This window comes from Nicotiana sylvestris, chromosome 1 (genome assembly GCF_000393655.2).
Source record: "Nicotiana sylvestris chromosome 1, ASM39365v2, whole genome shotgun sequence".
NCBI lineage: Eukaryota > Viridiplantae > Streptophyta > Magnoliopsida > Solanales > Solanaceae > Nicotiana > Nicotiana sylvestris.
In genome coordinates, this window is record NC_091057.1 from 79,405,024 (window position 1) to 79,423,524 (window position 18,501).

Below are 18,501 nucleotides of genomic sequence, written 5' to 3' on the forward strand. Positions count from 1 at the left end.
GTCTAATGGAACTTGGACACAAATCCTAGCATATCTCCTCCTAAGGGTGGAGGAGGTACATGTATCTATTTAGTAGTTTGCCCACCCTATTGCCCACTTGCTCGAGGATCACTCTGTCATAGAACTCTGTTGGGAGCTATGGGGGTCTGATCCAAATTGCTGTAATATCAAATTTGGATTCAGCTAGGACAATGTTTGGTTCTCATTTCCGTATAGAAAGGAAGTCGCTCCTGACAAACCAGGGTCCCTCTCTCAAGACTTTGTTCATGCTAGCTTCTAAGTTAAATTTGATGATGAAGAAGTCATAACCCAGGTCGATTAGCGTTAGGGGTTCAATGGGCTTCCAAAGATGTGCGAGCTTTGCTCACAGTAGCTGATGGAGAATTTTCCTCCCAAATAATTTTACTATTAGGGAGTATCTCCAGGGTAAGTATAGTCTGTTCTCGTCCTCCTTTGACAAAGGGATATGGATATTCCCCACATTTAGTTCGAATAGGGGAGTGGAGTGAGTTAGTTCATATAAAGTGGTGGACATTAAATTCTTTTCCAGCAGGATCTCTTTGGAAGAATTTTTTTGAGGGGTATCCTCATCCATCTCAATTTGGGAGGCAAAGTAAGGGGATCCAGTGGTTCCAGTGATATTTTGGAGGATGGATCCTCTGTGGGGGTGGGGATGTGGCCATGTCAATGGTATTTGGTTAGAGAGTGAACAGAGTATGGTTTTCTCTCTCTTTTCCTGCAATCATATATTGCTTTCATTAAGAAAGTCTACCCTTCCTGAATATTGCCAAGGATAAACTGCTATTTAGGTGTATTCATTTTTTTGTATGGTAATATTTTATATTTTTATTACCAAAAATAAAATAAAATTTGTGACATTATATTTTCTAATATTTTTAAGAAAAAATAATGTATTTGTATATTTTAAAATAAGTTAACTTTAAATTTCTTATTTTAATAATTTACAGAAGTATTTAGAGCCCGTTTGGACATAAGAATTTTTTTTTTTTTCAAAACAATTTCAATTTATTTCGAAATCAGTGTTTGTTCGTAAAATTTCTAATTTTCACTTGAAGATGCATTTTGAAAATTTGAAAATCTCCAAAAAGCTATTTTTCAAAATTTTCACTCAAATCACTCACAAAACTTCAAAAACAACCCAAAATTATATTCAAGTCCAAACACAACTCTAAATTTGAAATAACATTTTCACTTTAAATGTTTTTTTCCCCTATTTTGAAATTTTACAATTCTTATGTCTAAACGCCGGCTTAATTTAAATCGCAATTTTAGAAGTATCTTGTTTCTTTCTTAAATTTAATAAAACATTGTCGACGCAAAATAATTAGTGTTTCGGAAAAATTAATAAAGAATTAACTGTTGAGAACCGAAGGCAGCGGTCGGAGTACACGCAACAATTTTCTCAGCACCTTTCTCCTCCCATGATTTCTTCTACTTCTTCTCAATTTAACATAAGACGTGTAAACACCCATCTCTAGCAATATTCCAAAGAAAAGAAAAAAAACTGTGTATATACTTTCCTTATTCTTTTGTATAAATTAAAAGAAAAAAAGGAAAAAAAATGGTAGCTTTGCTCTTCGGCCGGAGACTATCACCGGTGAGCATTCCGCGTAAGAGTCTTATATCACATGGTAAATTTTTCAACTTTACTTTATTCTGGGTAGTTCTCAATAGTTCTTATAGTTTTCTCAAAAGATAAGACATAGAAGCAAAATAGTGTTCCTTTTTAAATTCTTGAAAGTTAGTTTCTTTTTCTTTGTTGGGTTAAAGAAAATGATTGATAATTGCATAGACTAGTGGAGAATGATAAATCTGGAGGTAAAAAGTGGATTTCTTTTTCTTAAATAAAACTTTTTTTAAAAAAAAAATTTTGTTTCAGTATTTTATAGAATGGTAGTGAACTTATTTGCTTAAACTTTGATGTTGAATCTTATCTGAATTGTCAAAATATATAATAGAGCAACTGCTAATCTGTATGCAGATATAATGGTTTTAATAATGTTTCAATTGATAGCTAAATGTGGGATATTTTTGGATTTTAAAGTTCATTTGCTGTATTGAAGGAATGTTTGTAGAGAAAGCTATGGCTTTTGCGCTTTGACTTTCATCGAGTCGAAAGTGTGAATCTAGAGCTCCTTGTAGGAAATGAGAATTTTGTATTTTATTTATGATTAAGATTGAGAATTAGTTTTTTATATTGTTCAGAAAAGAAACAGGCCCAACTTAAGCAAAAATGGTTCATATAGTCGACGCCAACTTGTTTAGTATTGAAATACAATAATTGTAGCCTTTTGTATTGTACATAAGCACAAGCGCATTGACATCTAGCTACGAAGAGTTGGTTTGTTCTGAGCAGAAAAACTTGTTATTTATATCATCTTTGAGCAGAAAATCTTGTTGTTATTTATATTATCTTCGCATCTTTGATTTTTGGTTTCTCCGGCAAGTCGTCAACAGAAAAATATAAAGATTAGTTTCCCCCAATATGGTGTTAATACTTGTTTGTCCTTCATAATTTGATGCAAGAGGTGATATTGTCTACTAGTAGTCTATCCAAATCTTACTCATGAATCAGCACATGCGATGTCAATGTTACATCTCAAGAAATGTGAAGTTCATCGTAACATGGTAAGGGGGAGGGGGGTACTGACGTTGATTGAGACGTCAAGACCTGCCTAGTTCCTTGACCTCCTTTGTCTTTATGTTATTAATGTGTTCATGCGGTCTTGTAGAGAACTGGTATGATTACTTGAGATAAGACGATTGCTCATATCAATTTTCTATTTATACTGAGATGACAATCTGAATGATTTGTGCTCAGTCTATGTAGGGCATTTGGATAGTTCTTGCTCTTTTTGTGCTATTGCTATGTGTGCAGGCATAGATTGACAGTGTGCTTATGTCTCTGTGCTTTAGTGATTCTCCTTGCAGATTATAATAAGTGTGTGTTTGGTACGAAGGGGAAATGTTTTCCCTGAAAATAAGTGGTTTTTCTAGTGTTTGGTAAGCAAGCAGAATATTAGCCTGTTTGGCCAAGCTTCTAAAATCAACTTATTTTGAAAAATGCTTTTCTCAAAATTGCTTTTCAAAAAAATACTTTTGGTGAGAAACAGTTTATGTTTGGCTAATTAACTTGAAAAGCACTTTTGAGTAGCAATTAGTGTTTGACCAACCTTTTAAAAAGTACTTCTAAGTGTATTTTTTCTCAAAAGTACTTTTCACAAAATGTGCTTTTGAGAAAAAGCTACTTTTTCCTGCTTCTCAAAAAGTGCTTCTGCTTTTATTCAAAGACACTTTTTTTTTCCTTCTAAAAGCTTGGCCAAACACCTTAACTTTGGGAGAAGGTACTTTCAGAAAGGAAAAAAAAAACACTTATGGCCAAAATGAAGCTTGGCCAAATAGGATATATATTGTCCCAAGAGCATTTATATTTATTTATGCAAACATTATAGGGGATGGGGGTGTTTGTGGGTCAAGGGTGGGGGTCGAGGTTGGCGGTCGGGTGTGGGCTGGGTGTGGAGTGGGAGGGGTGTTGGGTCGGTGGGCGGCAGCAGGGTGGCGTGGTAGATTGGGGATGGGGGTGGGGGTGGGGAAGGATGAAACCTTCAATTGGAGAGTTTCGGAATATGTTTTCTCACCTCTTGGCAGGGAAGTTATTTTCCTGAAATTTTAAGAAAATGGGTTCATAAGGAAATTATTTTTCCACACAGTTAAGCTAACCAAACATGGAGTTGTAGACCTTTTCTATTTGGTCATTTCTAGAACTGTGAGTTTTAGCTGGAGCGCTTGCATTTCTATTGCAGCCAACCAATTATTAACGATTTTAGCACTTCCTTGTTGGACAGGTGGCGGGGAGTTGTATTGGCTCCCATGGAATATGGGAACAGAAGCTTCTTTTGCTATTTGTAATTGCCTAAGGCAATTCAGCAATTCCACTGCTGCTAGAAAAGTCGATTTTACAGACCTTACGTAAGAATTGTATCTCATTTCTTATTTACTGCATGAAAGGAGATCATCTATTGTGTTTGTTGGTTCCTTGAATTTTATATAGTAACCTTTTTGTTTATACCTATTCTTCATCCACTGGATGCATATTAATACAAGTTGTATTACCTGATAAAAAAGGAGAACTAGATCATCTACTGTTGTACTGTGATTTTTGTGGAAGTCCATTTTGATCTCTGTGATCCATTTCTAATTTCAGCCATCCGCATTCATGGTACCCACATGCTCGAAAGAAAAGCAGGAATGTCTTTTTACATGTGGGCCCAACAAACAGCGGCAAAACATATTATGCCCTAAAACAGCTCGAGTCGAGTTCTTCTGGTAAACTGTAATACTAATACCCTGAAATGTTCTGAGTTTAACTAGTCTGTTCCAATTAATGGAATTACCTTAATAGTCAAATCTGATATTCAGGTGTTTACTGTGGGCCTTTGAGGTTATTAGCATGGGAGGTTGCTAAAAGGTTGAACAAGTCAAAAGTTCCTTGTGACCTTATTACTGGACAAGAGAGGGAGGAAGTTGATGGTGCAAGACATAAGGCTGTTACAGTAGAGATGGCTGATGTTGCATCTGACTATGACTGTGCGATTATTGATGAAATTCAGGTGTGCCTTTAACTGATAACGTCATCATTTTTGTGTTTTATATGTGTGTGTGTTTACACTCTAAAAATATGAGCGAACCATCTCCCACATATACTCATGTCTCTCAAAGCCAAGTCATCTCATAGACTGAGATGTGACCTTTCTCTTTAAGAAACTAATCTGCCTTCTTCTAATAATCTGTCTTATAGATTCATGGTGCCAACCTGTTGCTGATTTTTCTAGCTGGATCTATTTTTAGGCTGACCTCAATGACTAGAGTGTAGCTTTATAGGGATTAGCTGATGCCACTTGCAACTAGTGATACGATCTGAGATAAACAAAGCAGCGGAATATGAAAATAATAATAATTAAAGTAAAACAAATGATAGGTTTGATTAAGATAATCAAAAGTAGTCATAATAAGGAAATTTAGAAGAAAATCTAGAACCCTAAGTGAACGTCTCAAGCAACAATCTAAAAACTATCTGATCGCCTCCCAAGAACGACAATTAGAACCCTAGATATAGAGAAAGGAGAAGAAGATTACTCTCAAGAACCCAAGTCTTGAAAACAGGTTATCCAAAGTCGAACTCGAACCAAGAGGTTCCAAATCTCTCTCAAGAGTTTTTTTATGTCAAAAATATGTTAAATTCCCAATGAAATAACCCTAGGCTGTTATAAATACCCAATGGGTAAAATAGGAAAAGTTTCAAAGTTAATGTTAGCGGAAACGTAAAAGAAAGAACACAAGATTTAACGTGGTTCGGATCAAAATAATCCTATGTCCACCAGAGAACAGTTGCCTTTTTATTATTAACAAAGGAAGGGGAGAGTTCCCCATTACACTTAAGAGAATTTCTCTCTTAACTCTCTACTCACTACAATGTATTGTATTATTTTTGGGATGGTTTCTACAAATGAAGGAGTGCATCAATTTATAGAGGTAAAGACCTCCTCTTGATGTCATGGGTGACATCAAAAGGAGGAAGCTTCCTCCTAGCATCCACACCAACTCTTTCCACCAACTCTTCCAATTGGCATGCCATTGTTGACTAAACATAAACCAACACTTTCAATCTCCACCTTGGTTTGCATTTCGAGCGTGCGTGTGAACAACTCTGGCCAAAACTTCTAAGCTTACCGGGCAACCCCGTTGTAAGAAACAAGAAGAATCAAACCATTGTTGAACATACCACCTCCACCTAACAACGGTTCTCTTCGGAGTTGCATCAGTTGATGCACACCCCCGCCAAGTCCTTGCAGTGTGCAAACTTAGCGAACGGGACTATCTTGGTCAACATGTCTGCAGCATTATCGTCTGTGATAACCTTCACGACCTTGATAGTTCCCTCTTCAACAACATCTCGAATAAAATGAAATCTGACATCAATGTGTTTAGTGCGCACATGAAATCTCTGATTTTTCATTAGATGAATAGCACTCTGACTATCACATCTAAGAGTTGATTCCAGCTTAACCAAACTCAATTCTGCTACTAAACCTTTCAACCAAATAGCTTCCTTCACCGCCTCCGCTGCTGCCATGTATTCTGCTTCTGTCGTAGACAAAGCGACAATCGACTGCAGAGTCGACTTCCAACTAACGGCACTGCCAACGAGGGTAAAGATGTATCCAGTTGTGGACCTTCTTCTGTCAAGATCTCCTGCATAGTCAGAATCTACATAACCGAGAATTGAAATACCTCCACCACTTTTTCGAAAGGTCAGACCAACACCAGAAGCTCCTTTGAGATATCTCAATATCCACTTGACAGCTTCCCAATGCCTCTTTCCTGGGCTGGACATGTATCTACTTACCACACTTACAGATTGAGCAATATCTGGACGTGTGCATACCATAGCATACATAATGCTACCAACTGCACTGGCATAAGGAATCTTTGACATATGCTCCACCTCATCCTCGGACTGAGGCATTTGTAACTCTGAAAGTTTAAAATGAGGAGCTAATGGTGTACTTACAGGCTTGCACGTATGCATATTGAATCTCTTGAGAACCCTTTCAATATACCTCTTCTGAGAAAGATGTACAACACCGTCTTCTCTTGAAATCTCCATACCAAGGATTTTCTTTGCAGCTCCTAAATCCTTCATGTCAAATTCCTTACTCAACAGTTTCTTCAAAGCATTTATCTCTGTAATGTTGTTAGCAGCAATAAGCATATCATCAACATACAACAGTAAATAAATCATTGAGTTACCAGACATCTTCTTGTGATACACACAGCTATCAAATGCACTCCTTGAGAATTCATGTGTAGTCATGAATGCATCAAACCTCTTGTACCACTGTCTAGGGGATTGCTTCAAACCATACAAAGACTTCTTTAGTTGGCATACGTGATCTTCTTTTCCCTCAGCTAGGAAACCTTCAGGCTGATCCATATAGATTGTCTCTTCTAGATCACCGTGTAAGAAAGCAGTTTTGACATCAAGCTGTTGAAGCTCCAAGTCAAATTGGGCAACCAATGCTAGTAGCACGCGAATTGAGCTATGCTTCACGACTGGAGAGAAAATCTCATTGTAGTCAATTCCCTCCTTCTGACTGAAACCTTTTGCAACCAATCTCGCCTTGAACCTAGCATCTTCCACTTCAGGAATTCCCTCTTTCTTTCGGTAGACCCACTTGCATCCAACTGTCCTCCTTCCCCTTTTGTCTTTTCACTAAGACCCATGTCTGATTCTTGTGAAGAGACTCCATCTCTTCAGTCATGGCTAACCGCCATTGTACAATATCCTTGCAAGAAGTTGCTTCAATATACGAGGAGGGCTCTGGATCCTTAATCTCTTCTTGTGCAGCTGCGAACGCATATGCAATCAAGTTTGCTTGATCTATAAGGCGTTCCGGTTCTCGTGTCTGCCTCTTCTCCCTCCCCTTCGCAATTGTGTATGGTTCATTGACAGCAAGTTCTTCAAGGTCTACATCTTCTGACTCATCTTTAACCTGAGTCTCTTGATCCTTTTCCTTGGCAAACTCCACCGGAAGCTCCACCTGCTCGTCGTTCTTGTTTCCTGAAAACTCCACGGAAATTTTACGGGGATCAAGTATGGAGGATTCATCGAAGGTGACATCTCTACTAACTGTAAATTTGAGTAAAGACAAACACCAAAGTTTGTACCCTTTTACTCCATCCACGTACCCTACGAATATGGCCTTCGTAGCCCTTGGTTCAAGCTTTCCTTCATTAACGTGATAATAAGCTGGACACCCAAATACTCGTAAGTATGAATAGTTAGATGATTCACCTGACCATACCTCATTCGGAGTCTTAAAGTCAATTGCCGATAATAAGCTGGACACCCAAATACTCGTAAGTATGAATAGTTAGAGAGTTCACCTGACCATACCTCATTCGGAGTCTTAAAGTCAATTGCTGATGCTGGAGATCGATTGACAGTATTCAGCCCAAAATACTTTGGACATTTTGGCTTGTAAGAGCATACAACGAGCCTTTTCAAGAAGAGTTCTGTTCATTCTCTCGGCAACTCCATTCTGCTGTGGGGTATACCTGACAGTCCTGTGTCTTGAGATCCCATGAACCTTGCAGAATTCATTAAACTCTTCATTGCAAAACTCCAAGCTATTGTCTGTGCGAAGATACTTGATTTTCCTTTCCATTTTATTTTCAACCAAAATCTTCCACTCTTTAAATGCTTCAAAAGCATCACTTTTTGCCTTCAAAAAATGCACCCAAACCTTTCATGAGAAATCATCAATAAAAGTGAAAAGATACCTCTTTCTGCCCTTCGATGGAAGTTTAGAGGGACCCCATAAATCTGAATGGATGTAGTCTAGCACTCCTCTTGTCTTGTGTTTGCCAGTGCTGAAGCTAACCTTCTTCTGCTTCCCTAGAACGCAGTGCTCACAGAAGTCAAGTGTGCTGATCTTCTCACCTTCCAAAAGGTTACGATTGCTCAATATCTCCCGTCCACGTGCGCTCATATGACATAGTCTCATATGCCATAGTCTTGCCTTGTCATCATTAGATAATTGCACTGTAGATGCATTTGCAGAGCCAACAATGGTGCTTCCGGCCAATGTGTAAAGGCCGTTCTCCAGCTTGCCTTTTAGCATGACTAAAGAACCTTTAGTCACCTTTATAGTTCCTACTTCGCTCATGTACCTGTAGCCTTGTTCATCCAAAGTACTCAGGGACATCAAATTCTTCTTCAGATCAGGAACATGACGGATTTGTGTCATAGTCCTCACGACTCTATCATGGCAGCGAACCCGAACTGAGCCAATGCCAACTATTGCACAAGTTGCAGTATTGCCCATTACTACGGTTCCTCCACTTTTCTCATAGCTGCTAAACCAGTCTTTTCGGAACGTCATATGCAGAGTACAAGCAGAGTCTAACACCCATTTGTTTCCATAACTACTATTATTATTACACGATGTTGTTAGTACATAATCATTATCAAAATCATGTACCTGTTCAACTGTAGATGCACTCGCCTTTTCCTTGGACTTTGACATTGGGCAATCTCGTTCAAAGTGCCCCTTATTGCCACAACCCCAACACTCTGTATTCTTCTTGTTCACACGAGACTTTGATCTGTGCTTTGATTTGCTCTTTCCCTGTTGGCTAGTCCGGCCTCTTACAAAGAGGCCACTTGCCTGGTCATCTCTATCTCCTTCAATGTGCCTCCGCACATCACTAGAGTTAAGTGCCTGCCGCACTTGCTCAAGCTTGATAGGCTCCTTGCTATACATCATTGAATTCTCAATATCACGATATCCTGAAGTCAATGAAAATAGCAAAGCACATGCAAGCGTCTCCTCCTCCCTTTTTAATTCCTGCAATCTGTAAGTCCATGACAAGTTTATTGAACGCATCTAAATGATCTTGTAACGAAGTACCTGACCCCATCTTAAATGTGTGAAGACGCCGTTGTAACAACATCCTTGTTGTCACTGATCGGTCTTGGTATAGCCCTTCTAGCTTTTCCCATAACTGTTTGGCCGTCTCTTCGGTACCCGTACTCACTTCACAAAGCACGTTAGGTGCAAGGGATAGTTGGATTGCACTCAATGCATCCCCTTCAATCTTCTCCTTGTCGGGAGCTGATATATCCTTAGGATACTTTCCGTCAATAGCATGGATTGAACCTTCCTCCGCAGTAACGCCATCATCTGGATCTTCCAGATATTGAAGTTGTTGCGTCCACTGAATCTATCAATTTCAAACTTCATGGAACTCATCTTTGCTTGTTCTTCCTCCTTGGATCGTTAAAGAATCCTGTTGCTCTGATACCAATTGTTAGCGGAAATGTAAAAGAAAGAACACAAGATTTAACGTGGTTCGGATCAAAATAATCCTATGTCCACCAGAGAACAGTTGCCTTTTTATTATTAACAAAGGAAGGGGAGAGTTCCCAATTACACTTAAGAGAATTTCTCTCTTAACTCTCTACTCAGTACAATGTATTATATTATTTTTGGGATGGTTTCTACAAATGAAGGAGTACATCTATTTATAGAGGTAAAGACCTCCTCTTGATGTCATTGGTGACATCAAACTACCTCCTCTTGATATCATGGGTGACATCAAAGGAGGAAGCTTCCTCCTAGCATCCACACCAACTCTTTCCACCAACTCTTCCAATTGGCATGCCATTGTTGACTAAACATAAACCAACACTTTCAATTAATTTCCCAAAATATCTCACCAGGCCAAGCCGTAGCCCCAACCTTAAGATACAGCTGAACCGTGAGAATTCCAGAACCCTATTTTCTTCAGCTCTTCAGGCCCCTCTTGAACCATAGCCAACGGTTGGTGAAACTGTGTCACACGGTTTGACTTGGGTCTTGATTCTTCAATTCTCAAGACTCCAAACATGGTATTCTTTGCATGAATCCTCCAAGTACCTCTCACAAACATCTTCTAGTCAATTGTTGAAGATCATGCAGCTCCTTAGCGTTCATCCCTGGGACGTTCTTGGACATGGAGCGGGTCAATTGGGGTCATTCTCAATATTCTCCATTTTGCCCGAACTATCCAGGATCATATCAACTAGTTTACCGTTGACTTAGCACTTTTGAATCTGGTAACAGCTCTGAAGGTCAAAGAACGTGTTTGGGCAGAGTTGGCACCTTAGAGTGTGAAGGCAGCTTCCTTTCTAGTAGCATCCTGACAGGTTGCTTTTGGGATTGGCTACCTCTGTATAAATCATTTTGAAGGGAAGCTAACACTCTTTCCTGACTGTTCCGGTTGAACTCCTTCTTTTTGAGCTTCTTTTGGGTTTTTTTTTTGATGGTAAGGAAAGTTGAACATTGACAGAGAGAACCTGTGGGTGATATCCGTTCTGATAATAGAGAGACAAAGAGGGCACATCATATGCTGTAGCGGGATGCATTTCCCGACTAGCCTTAGTAACTGGTACATCCTTCCCCAAAATACTAAGGCAACAAAATTTCTATTACTGAAATGGGCTAATTGAGTCACCTGGAAGGACTACATGAATGCACCTTGAGTTGTTTTGACGAGGGCAGAAGCTTTCAAATAGTAAAGCTTTGAAAAGCATGCTTACCTCCTTATCCTATTTGATCATAGCGTCTTCTTCTAATAGTTCATCTGCAACGACAAGTTTAACTCAATTTAATTTTCTCAATGAGAGAGATAAAACATCATAGAAGTGAAATCAGGAAGAGACTCTCCTTAGTCTCCTTACCTAGATTTCCATTACGCTGTGTAGCCTTTCTAGTTTCTTCAGAAAGTTCAAATTTTGTTGCACTGGAAAACAATAAACTTTGACTTAAATGGATAGGGCATGAACCTTTAAGAGATAGGTTTCCAGAAATATTTAGGTTACCACTTCTGCCTAAGTCAACAATCAGTGAAGTATGGAGCCAACATGGATGGAATCTCACTTTCAGTAGAGCATTAAATGATTGTGAAATGGGGACAGTGACTGCATTCTATCTAACTTTGGAGGGATTGAGAAGACCCAATGATAGTGAGGATACCATGGTATGGAATGGTAGGGGCAGTAAGGTATTCACACTAAGAGATGCATATACTTATTTCTCCAATAATGGACAACAGAACATCAACTGGCCTTGGAAGCAAATTTGGAAGATGAAGATACCTTACAAGGTTAACTGCTTTACATGGCTAGTAGCAAGGAGGGCTTGTCTAACTCAGGATATTCTTCAGAGAAGGGGTATGCAATTAACCTCCAGATGCTTCCTCTGCAAAGCTGAATCTCAAAACAATAGCCATCTCTTTCTCCATTGTGCTTTCACTTCCCAACTATGGAATCTATTTTTGCCCCTGGTAAATTTGAAATGGATAATGCCGGGAAACACATGTGATCTACTGAAAGCTTGGAACTATGCCGATAAAATGGTCAGTCAGAAAAAATGGTGGAGGATTATCCCAGCTTGCATCTGGTGGACCATATGGAAGGAAAGAAATAGCAGATGTTTTGAAGACAGGAGTAGCTCCATACAAGTAGTTAAAATGAATTGTATTTTAAATTTTCACTTTTGGTGTAAATAGTTTTCTGTAGGAGATGCAGAATCTATTCTACAATTTTTGGAAGCCTTGTAAAGTTCACAAGGATAGTACCTTGTAAATACTGTTGCCAGCATAATCTTTGTGCTACTGCTGATGAATAAAATTTGTTACCATTCTCAAAAATAAACTTTGACTTAATATTGGCCTTCAATAAAATAACTATAACAACTACTTTGCCTCAATGCCAAACAAATTGGGGTAATATTGACCTTCAATCTTGTAATCAAAATCATACAGAGTTTCTTTTTTTTTTTTTTGGGGGGGGGGGGGGAGAGACTCTTTGGCATCAGTCTTTTCTTTAAGCCTCGTCGCATTTTCTGAACCAAATGTGTTTCCGTTGCTAATGCCTATTAAAGGATTACCCAGCGATCCAGTTCTCTTTGTTACTCTTTTCTTCTGTCCTTGGATATTTTACTGTGTATGACATATTCTTTTTCAGATGATAGGGTGTAGGTCAAGGGGCTTTTCGTTTACACGTGCATTATTGGGACTAGCTGCTAATGAGTTGCATCTGTGTGGAGATGCAGCAGCTGTTCCTCTTGTTCAGGAAATCCTCAAAGTGACTGGAGACACCATCAAGGTACTGAGCTTTTCTTCTCTGGTGTTTAATTTGAAAAAATTACTAATGTGGAATCTGGCCATTTCAATTCTTTTGTCTAGAATTATCTGTTATCCACTTATCCTTGGTTCTTTTTAGAATGTAATTGAAGATACCATCTTCTAACTCTGCTAAGGGATAAGGAAAGCTGTATAACCCTTTAACGATTTTAAAGAAGATACTCATTTATATGACCAGTTAGGTGACTAACATAGTAACATATCTTGAACAACATAGTTGAGGCTGAGGACGTATTTCTGATGAATTTCCCCTTTTATTCCATAGTCTTATACGATACTCATTGAGCTTGATGAGTACGTCTAGTGCCTAAGTTTAATGGGCTTGGGCTTGTTTGCATGAGACGTAGCTTACTTAGTTCGGTGCCAAAGGAAAGACAAAGGACTAGGAATTCTTCCTGTACTCGCACTGTAAATATGGGTGAATACACAGTTTTTGTGTAGTTTATTTATTTATATACAAATATGTTACCATCCCTTAAAAACACCAAGCTTTCTCCCCACAAGACCCAACAAACACTCCTATCAATTTTTATGATACTCCAAGTTTGTCATTAAAAAAAATTATGCTACTTCAAGCTGCTTTGTAATTGCTTCATAGTTTATTTATGCTAGTAACTTTTTGTTCATTTCTTTTGTGTGCCTTCTATAAATAATTTGACTCTCTTGCTTCCCTTTGCTGCCAGGTTCAATACTATGAGAGGCTCTCACCTCTTGTCCCATTAAAGGTTCCTTTAGGATCTTTCTCCAATATAAGGACTGGTGACTGCGTAGTCACCTTCTCGCGTACGGAGATATACAGGATGAAGGTGAGGAACAACTTTACACACTAATGTCACAGCCACACTCCGGTGCAGTAGGACAGAAAGAAAGAAATAAAGAGTGACACAAATTAGAGGAAATTACCTTTAGGGGGTAACTTGTTGTATAGCATGTATATACTGATAGAAGTAGTTGAAATCAGGTGACATTAGTTGTAATCTGATGCTGCCTTTTTGCAAATTGGTAGATAGCAGGATTAAACTGTTAGGAGAAGTTGAGATCAAGTGAATTTAAATTACTGGAGTAACTGGCTTGGCATGTCATAATCACAGCACAACTGGGTGGGGCATGCAGTGAATTGGTATGTAGAATGTATGCCCTGATAGGAGCAAGTTGAAATCAACTAGCATTCAGTTGATGAAGTTCCGCTATGAGTTAAAATCTAGTTCTGCGTCGGATAATCCTGCTGATCAAAGTTTAGATTTTGTAATAGCCATTGAACTTCTTGTCTTGTTATGCTCAAAGGATATATAACTGATATTTAGATTTTAGATTTCTGTTTATCCTGATTCATACTATTGCTCTTGATGTTAACAGAAGCTAATTGAAACGGGGGGAAAGCATCTTTGCTCTGTTGTTTATGGTTCATTGCCACCAGAGACTCGAACTAGACAGGTTTAATTCTGATCCTTTCTTTTTGTCTACATTGGAGTTAAGATTGGTTCGTGTCCGGTCATCTGCTAAGTATTCCTACAATTGTGTTCCCTGCATTTGTTTCTTGGTTATTTGTAATCCGTTTTTGTTCAGGCTGAGGATATAACTCACTTTATCAACATTATCATCCTAGATGAGTCTCTTTAATCATCAACTTTTTACTCTGGCCTTCCTGTCATCTGGCCATACTTATTCTTCTTACAAGAGTTTTTTTTTTTTTCCTTCAGTGTGCTATGATATACCTAGTTTATGTTACAGCTTGAATGGCATTCCCATCTGTGATGACTTGCCTAAATTGCAATCTGTTTTGATGTCTATTATCGTGCTGGCAAATTGGTTAGTAAATATATTCTGTAAGATTGCAGGCAACATTGTTCAATGATGCAAGCAGCGACTCTGATGTTCTTGTAGCGAGTGACGCTATTGGGATGGGTCTCAACCTTAACATTTCTAGAATTATATTTTCAACATTAAAGAAATTTGATGGTGTTGAAATGCGGGACCTAACTGTGCCAGAGATAAAGCAGATAGCAGGTATATTATTTTACTGGAGCACAACTTGGTATAGTGGATCAGATCTGATTGAGTACTCATCTTTGGAGGGATGCCGTATCATCCTTTAACTTCTAACTTACACTGCTGGTGGTCGGAAATGGTTTAGTAATTTTCTATACAGTGTTTCTGCTTAATTAAAAATGCAGTGACTCTGTTTATACGTAAAGTCTAAAGCTTATTGTTGTGATTGGATGCAGGTTAACCTCCTTCCTTTTAACATTTGAATTATAGGAGATAAGTTAAATAAAAGCTTAATGTTGTGATGAGACACATCTTAACCTCCTTTCTTTTAATGTGTAAATATATAGGAACAGAACAATGTTATTGTCATGAGAAAAGATACTACCCAAATCAAAGTTTTCTTAATTTCTGATTTACTCAATTTGTAATGTCCTATTATTGATGGAAAAATCTGTTTGTAAAGAGTTTTCAAAAAATTCTTCCTTGGTGTCTTGGACTTTGGGCTTTTTGGATAGCCGTTTTAGCTGCTTTACTATGTAATCCGAATAGAGTGAGTTTCAAATCTAAACGGTATAGACACTTAGAATGATTTTCAGGAGCTCTCTTGAGCATCATCCAACACTTGTGCATTTAGCATCTCAAGTATCGATGTTCTCTGAAATGACTATTTCGATGATTATACTTTCTTGTAGGGAGAGCAGGCAGGTACAAATCCAAGTTTTCTGTTGGTGAAGTAACTTGCTTGGACGCAGATGATCTGCCACTACTTCATTCTTCGCTGGATTCTCCATCTCCTGTACTTAAGGTAATTTACTTACTGCTGAATTAGTGCCACCCTAAATGATGGAATATCATACTTGCTTTTCTTGTCATTTTATAGTGGAGGCAGCTTCCCTGACAAAATAAATTCTTTAAAATGGTCCAAGTTTAGTGGGATGTTCTAATCATGAGATTAGATCATGGTAACTGAAGAGCAATAATTTACAATGCAGCGAGCTGGCCTCTTTCCAAACTTCGACCTTTTATACATGTATTCTCGTCTACATCCAAAGCATGGCCTACATGAGATACTGGTAAGTTACCAACTCAGATTCTCCCCAACATATATATTCTCCCCAACATATATTCTCATAGTCTAGTTTTACAGTAATCATTTAACCATAACTTCCAAACAAACTATCCTCGGTTGTGTTTCTGTCTTATCCAAATGCCATTACTAGAAAATTATGGATGGCAAAAATAAAATGTCAATGGATGTGTTCTAGTACAATGGCTTTTGCCACTGAAACTGTTAAACACTGAGTGGTTTATTACCATTTTGTCTTTCTGCAGGATTGCAAGTTGAGTGCTCAAAATTATTCTACCTTTGTCTTTGCAGGAGCATTTTCTGGACAATGCCAAGTTATCGGAGCACTATTTCATTGCTAATTGTGAAGAAATGTTGGTATGGTATTCTTGCTCAATCTGTTTCCTTTCCTTCTAGTAGCGGACTGTTTTCTAGATTGTGTTCTGTCCTTGCAGTTATTCATTTTGTTGGATTACTGATCTTTCTGCTCTTTTTAATTATTGATTGTACTGTACCTTGGAACAGAATGTTGCTGCTCTTATTGATACACTACCCCTCAGTTTGCACGATAAATATCTCTTCTGTATAAGGTAACATCTTTGGCTCTTACAAAGAAGATAAGTGGAAGTTGTGACATGTTTATAGCTTTCTGTAGCTTGACAATAGTAACAGAGAACATTTTAGGCATGCAAGCAAATGCAGCCAGAGTACTGTATCAGCTTTGAAATTATCACAACAATTATTAGTATATATAAACACCCCAATAAATTCTTAAACGGATATATGTTATTTGCATATGCTCCTGATAGATAATAATCCGATGTCAGAAGAGTATCATTGACGCATTTTGTTTCTCGTATGTAGTCCAGTTGACATGGATGATGACATTTCATCTCAAGGCCTCACTCAAGTAAGATGATTTTTCACCTTATAGCATTTCAAGGATGATTGTTTTGGATGAGGAATATACATGATCACTCTGCTTTGATGCATCAGTTTGCAACAAATTATTCTAAAAATGGCCTGGTACGGCTGCGCGAAATATTTACTCCTGGGACGCTTAAGGTGCCAAAATCTCATACTGCACTTAAGGAGCTTGAATCAATTCACAAGGTTAGCATGTCGTATTTTGCTACTTCACACTTTGTCCACACTTGTTAAGCAGTTCAAGTATTTAGACTGATTTCTGAATGCTTTATGCTTATGAAAGCATTTTGGTAGTCATTGCCTTAGTGATTATAATAATTGCACTTATTTTGCTCAACTAGTTTAGAGAATCCCTAATTTGTTTTGAAAGATAAATTGTTACAATAATAGTATGAACTGGGGCTCCAATAAAGTGGACGGATATAGAGGGTTCACGTAGCCAACCTGAAGTAGTTCTGTGCATTGAGGTTAAGACAATCCTATTGTGCTAAGGTAGTGTAGAAGTTCTCGTCACTCCATCTCGGCTTCTTCCATTCTATGAAAGTTTTCCAGTTTTTGTGCATAGTTATTGTCAGTCACTAATTTTTATGAAATTCCGATTATGTAAATTCTGTTGAAGTATGTTAAGTTTTCATTTTGTTTCTAGACTCCTTGAGAATTTCATGTACACAAGCTCCTTATCACTTGCGTTAAGAGCGAGATTGACCCGGTTTTTTGGTTTCATATGCACCATTTCCTGCTCTATGCTATCAAACGTGCAAACAAAGTCATAACGCTTGAAAAAAAATTGAGGGTGTAACGGTTTTCTTGTTTATTTGAAAATCACTTGCCTCCTGTTACTGCTTTAACATAGATATTAACTTGGCGCAAACTTGTTTTCTGATGTATGTGTTTAGACTGCTGTAACTGATGTTACTTGGTGACGAAATTTTTGACCAACACAAATCGATTTAAGTTCCCTTGCTCTTTGATTTTATAGAAAGAAGCATAAGCATATCTTACACTTAAGAAAACTGATGTCCACTGCATTTCAAGATGGTTGCGAAATGTGTTTATTTGTTATTTGCTGATGAATTTATGTAGGTTTTCACTGGGTAGAATTTCAAATAGATTATACTGATTATCTATTTCTTGTGAAATTCAATTGAAGGTTTTGGATCTGTATGTTTGGTTGAGTTATCGCTTGGAGGAGAGCTTTCCAGATCGAGAGCTGGCTTCCTCGCAGAAGGCTATTTGCAGCATGTGAGTATAACTAAAAGCCTTTTTCTGTTTCAATAGTGTCCTTACTCTGATATTCCGATGCCCTTTAATCGTTCATTTTCAGGTTGATAGAGGAGTTTTTGGAAAGACTAGGATGGCAAAGGCCAAGGACAAAGAGATTAACTCAACATAGTAGATTGAATTCACTGTTCTCCCAGGAAGCGAGACAGCATATTAACTCTTAGTGTTACTTTCCAAGTATGGAAGCTTCTGAATCAAAAACACTTATCCCATGTTTAACAATGGTTCTGGTCAAGAAGTTTGGCTGGTTTCCCGTGCATTGGTAGTAATTGTTGTACTTCTCCTTTTTAGGTCCAGCAAATTGGATGTGTTAACTGTACATTATGCTCAAACATATGTTCCAACACACTCTACAGTACTCTGTATTTCTTTTCATTTGAATACAATAAAATACGTCTTTCCATTTTGTCCAATTTTCTTTCAAGCAAAGGAATCTTATGTCCTAAAACAAGAAAAGAATCCTTGAT

The 18,501-nt window shown here is 38.0% G+C and overlaps 1 protein-coding gene across 1 annotated transcript; it reads left to right on the forward strand.

Annotated features, from left to right (window-relative positions):
* Nucleotides 1-1,405: 1,405 nt before the first annotated feature.
* On the forward strand, nucleotides 1,406-18,447 carry LOC104248024 (ATP-dependent RNA helicase SUV3, mitochondrial). Its single transcript, XM_070160841.1, has 16 exons — nucleotides 1,406-1,652; nucleotides 3,867-3,990; nucleotides 4,226-4,347; nucleotides 4,441-4,631; nucleotides 12,593-12,733; nucleotides 13,455-13,577; nucleotides 14,128-14,205; nucleotides 14,610-14,778; nucleotides 15,453-15,565; nucleotides 15,753-15,833; nucleotides 16,139-16,204; nucleotides 16,352-16,416; nucleotides 16,691-16,736; nucleotides 16,823-16,939; nucleotides 17,904-17,995; nucleotides 18,078-18,447. Exons 1-16 carry the CDS (start codon nucleotides 1,583-1,585, stop codon nucleotides 18,196-18,198), a joined length of 1,719 nt encoding a protein of 572 aa, XP_070016942.1. The 5' UTR covers nucleotides 1,406-1,582; the 3' UTR covers nucleotides 18,199-18,447.
* The last annotated feature ends 54 nt before the right edge of the window (nucleotides 18,448-18,501 follow it).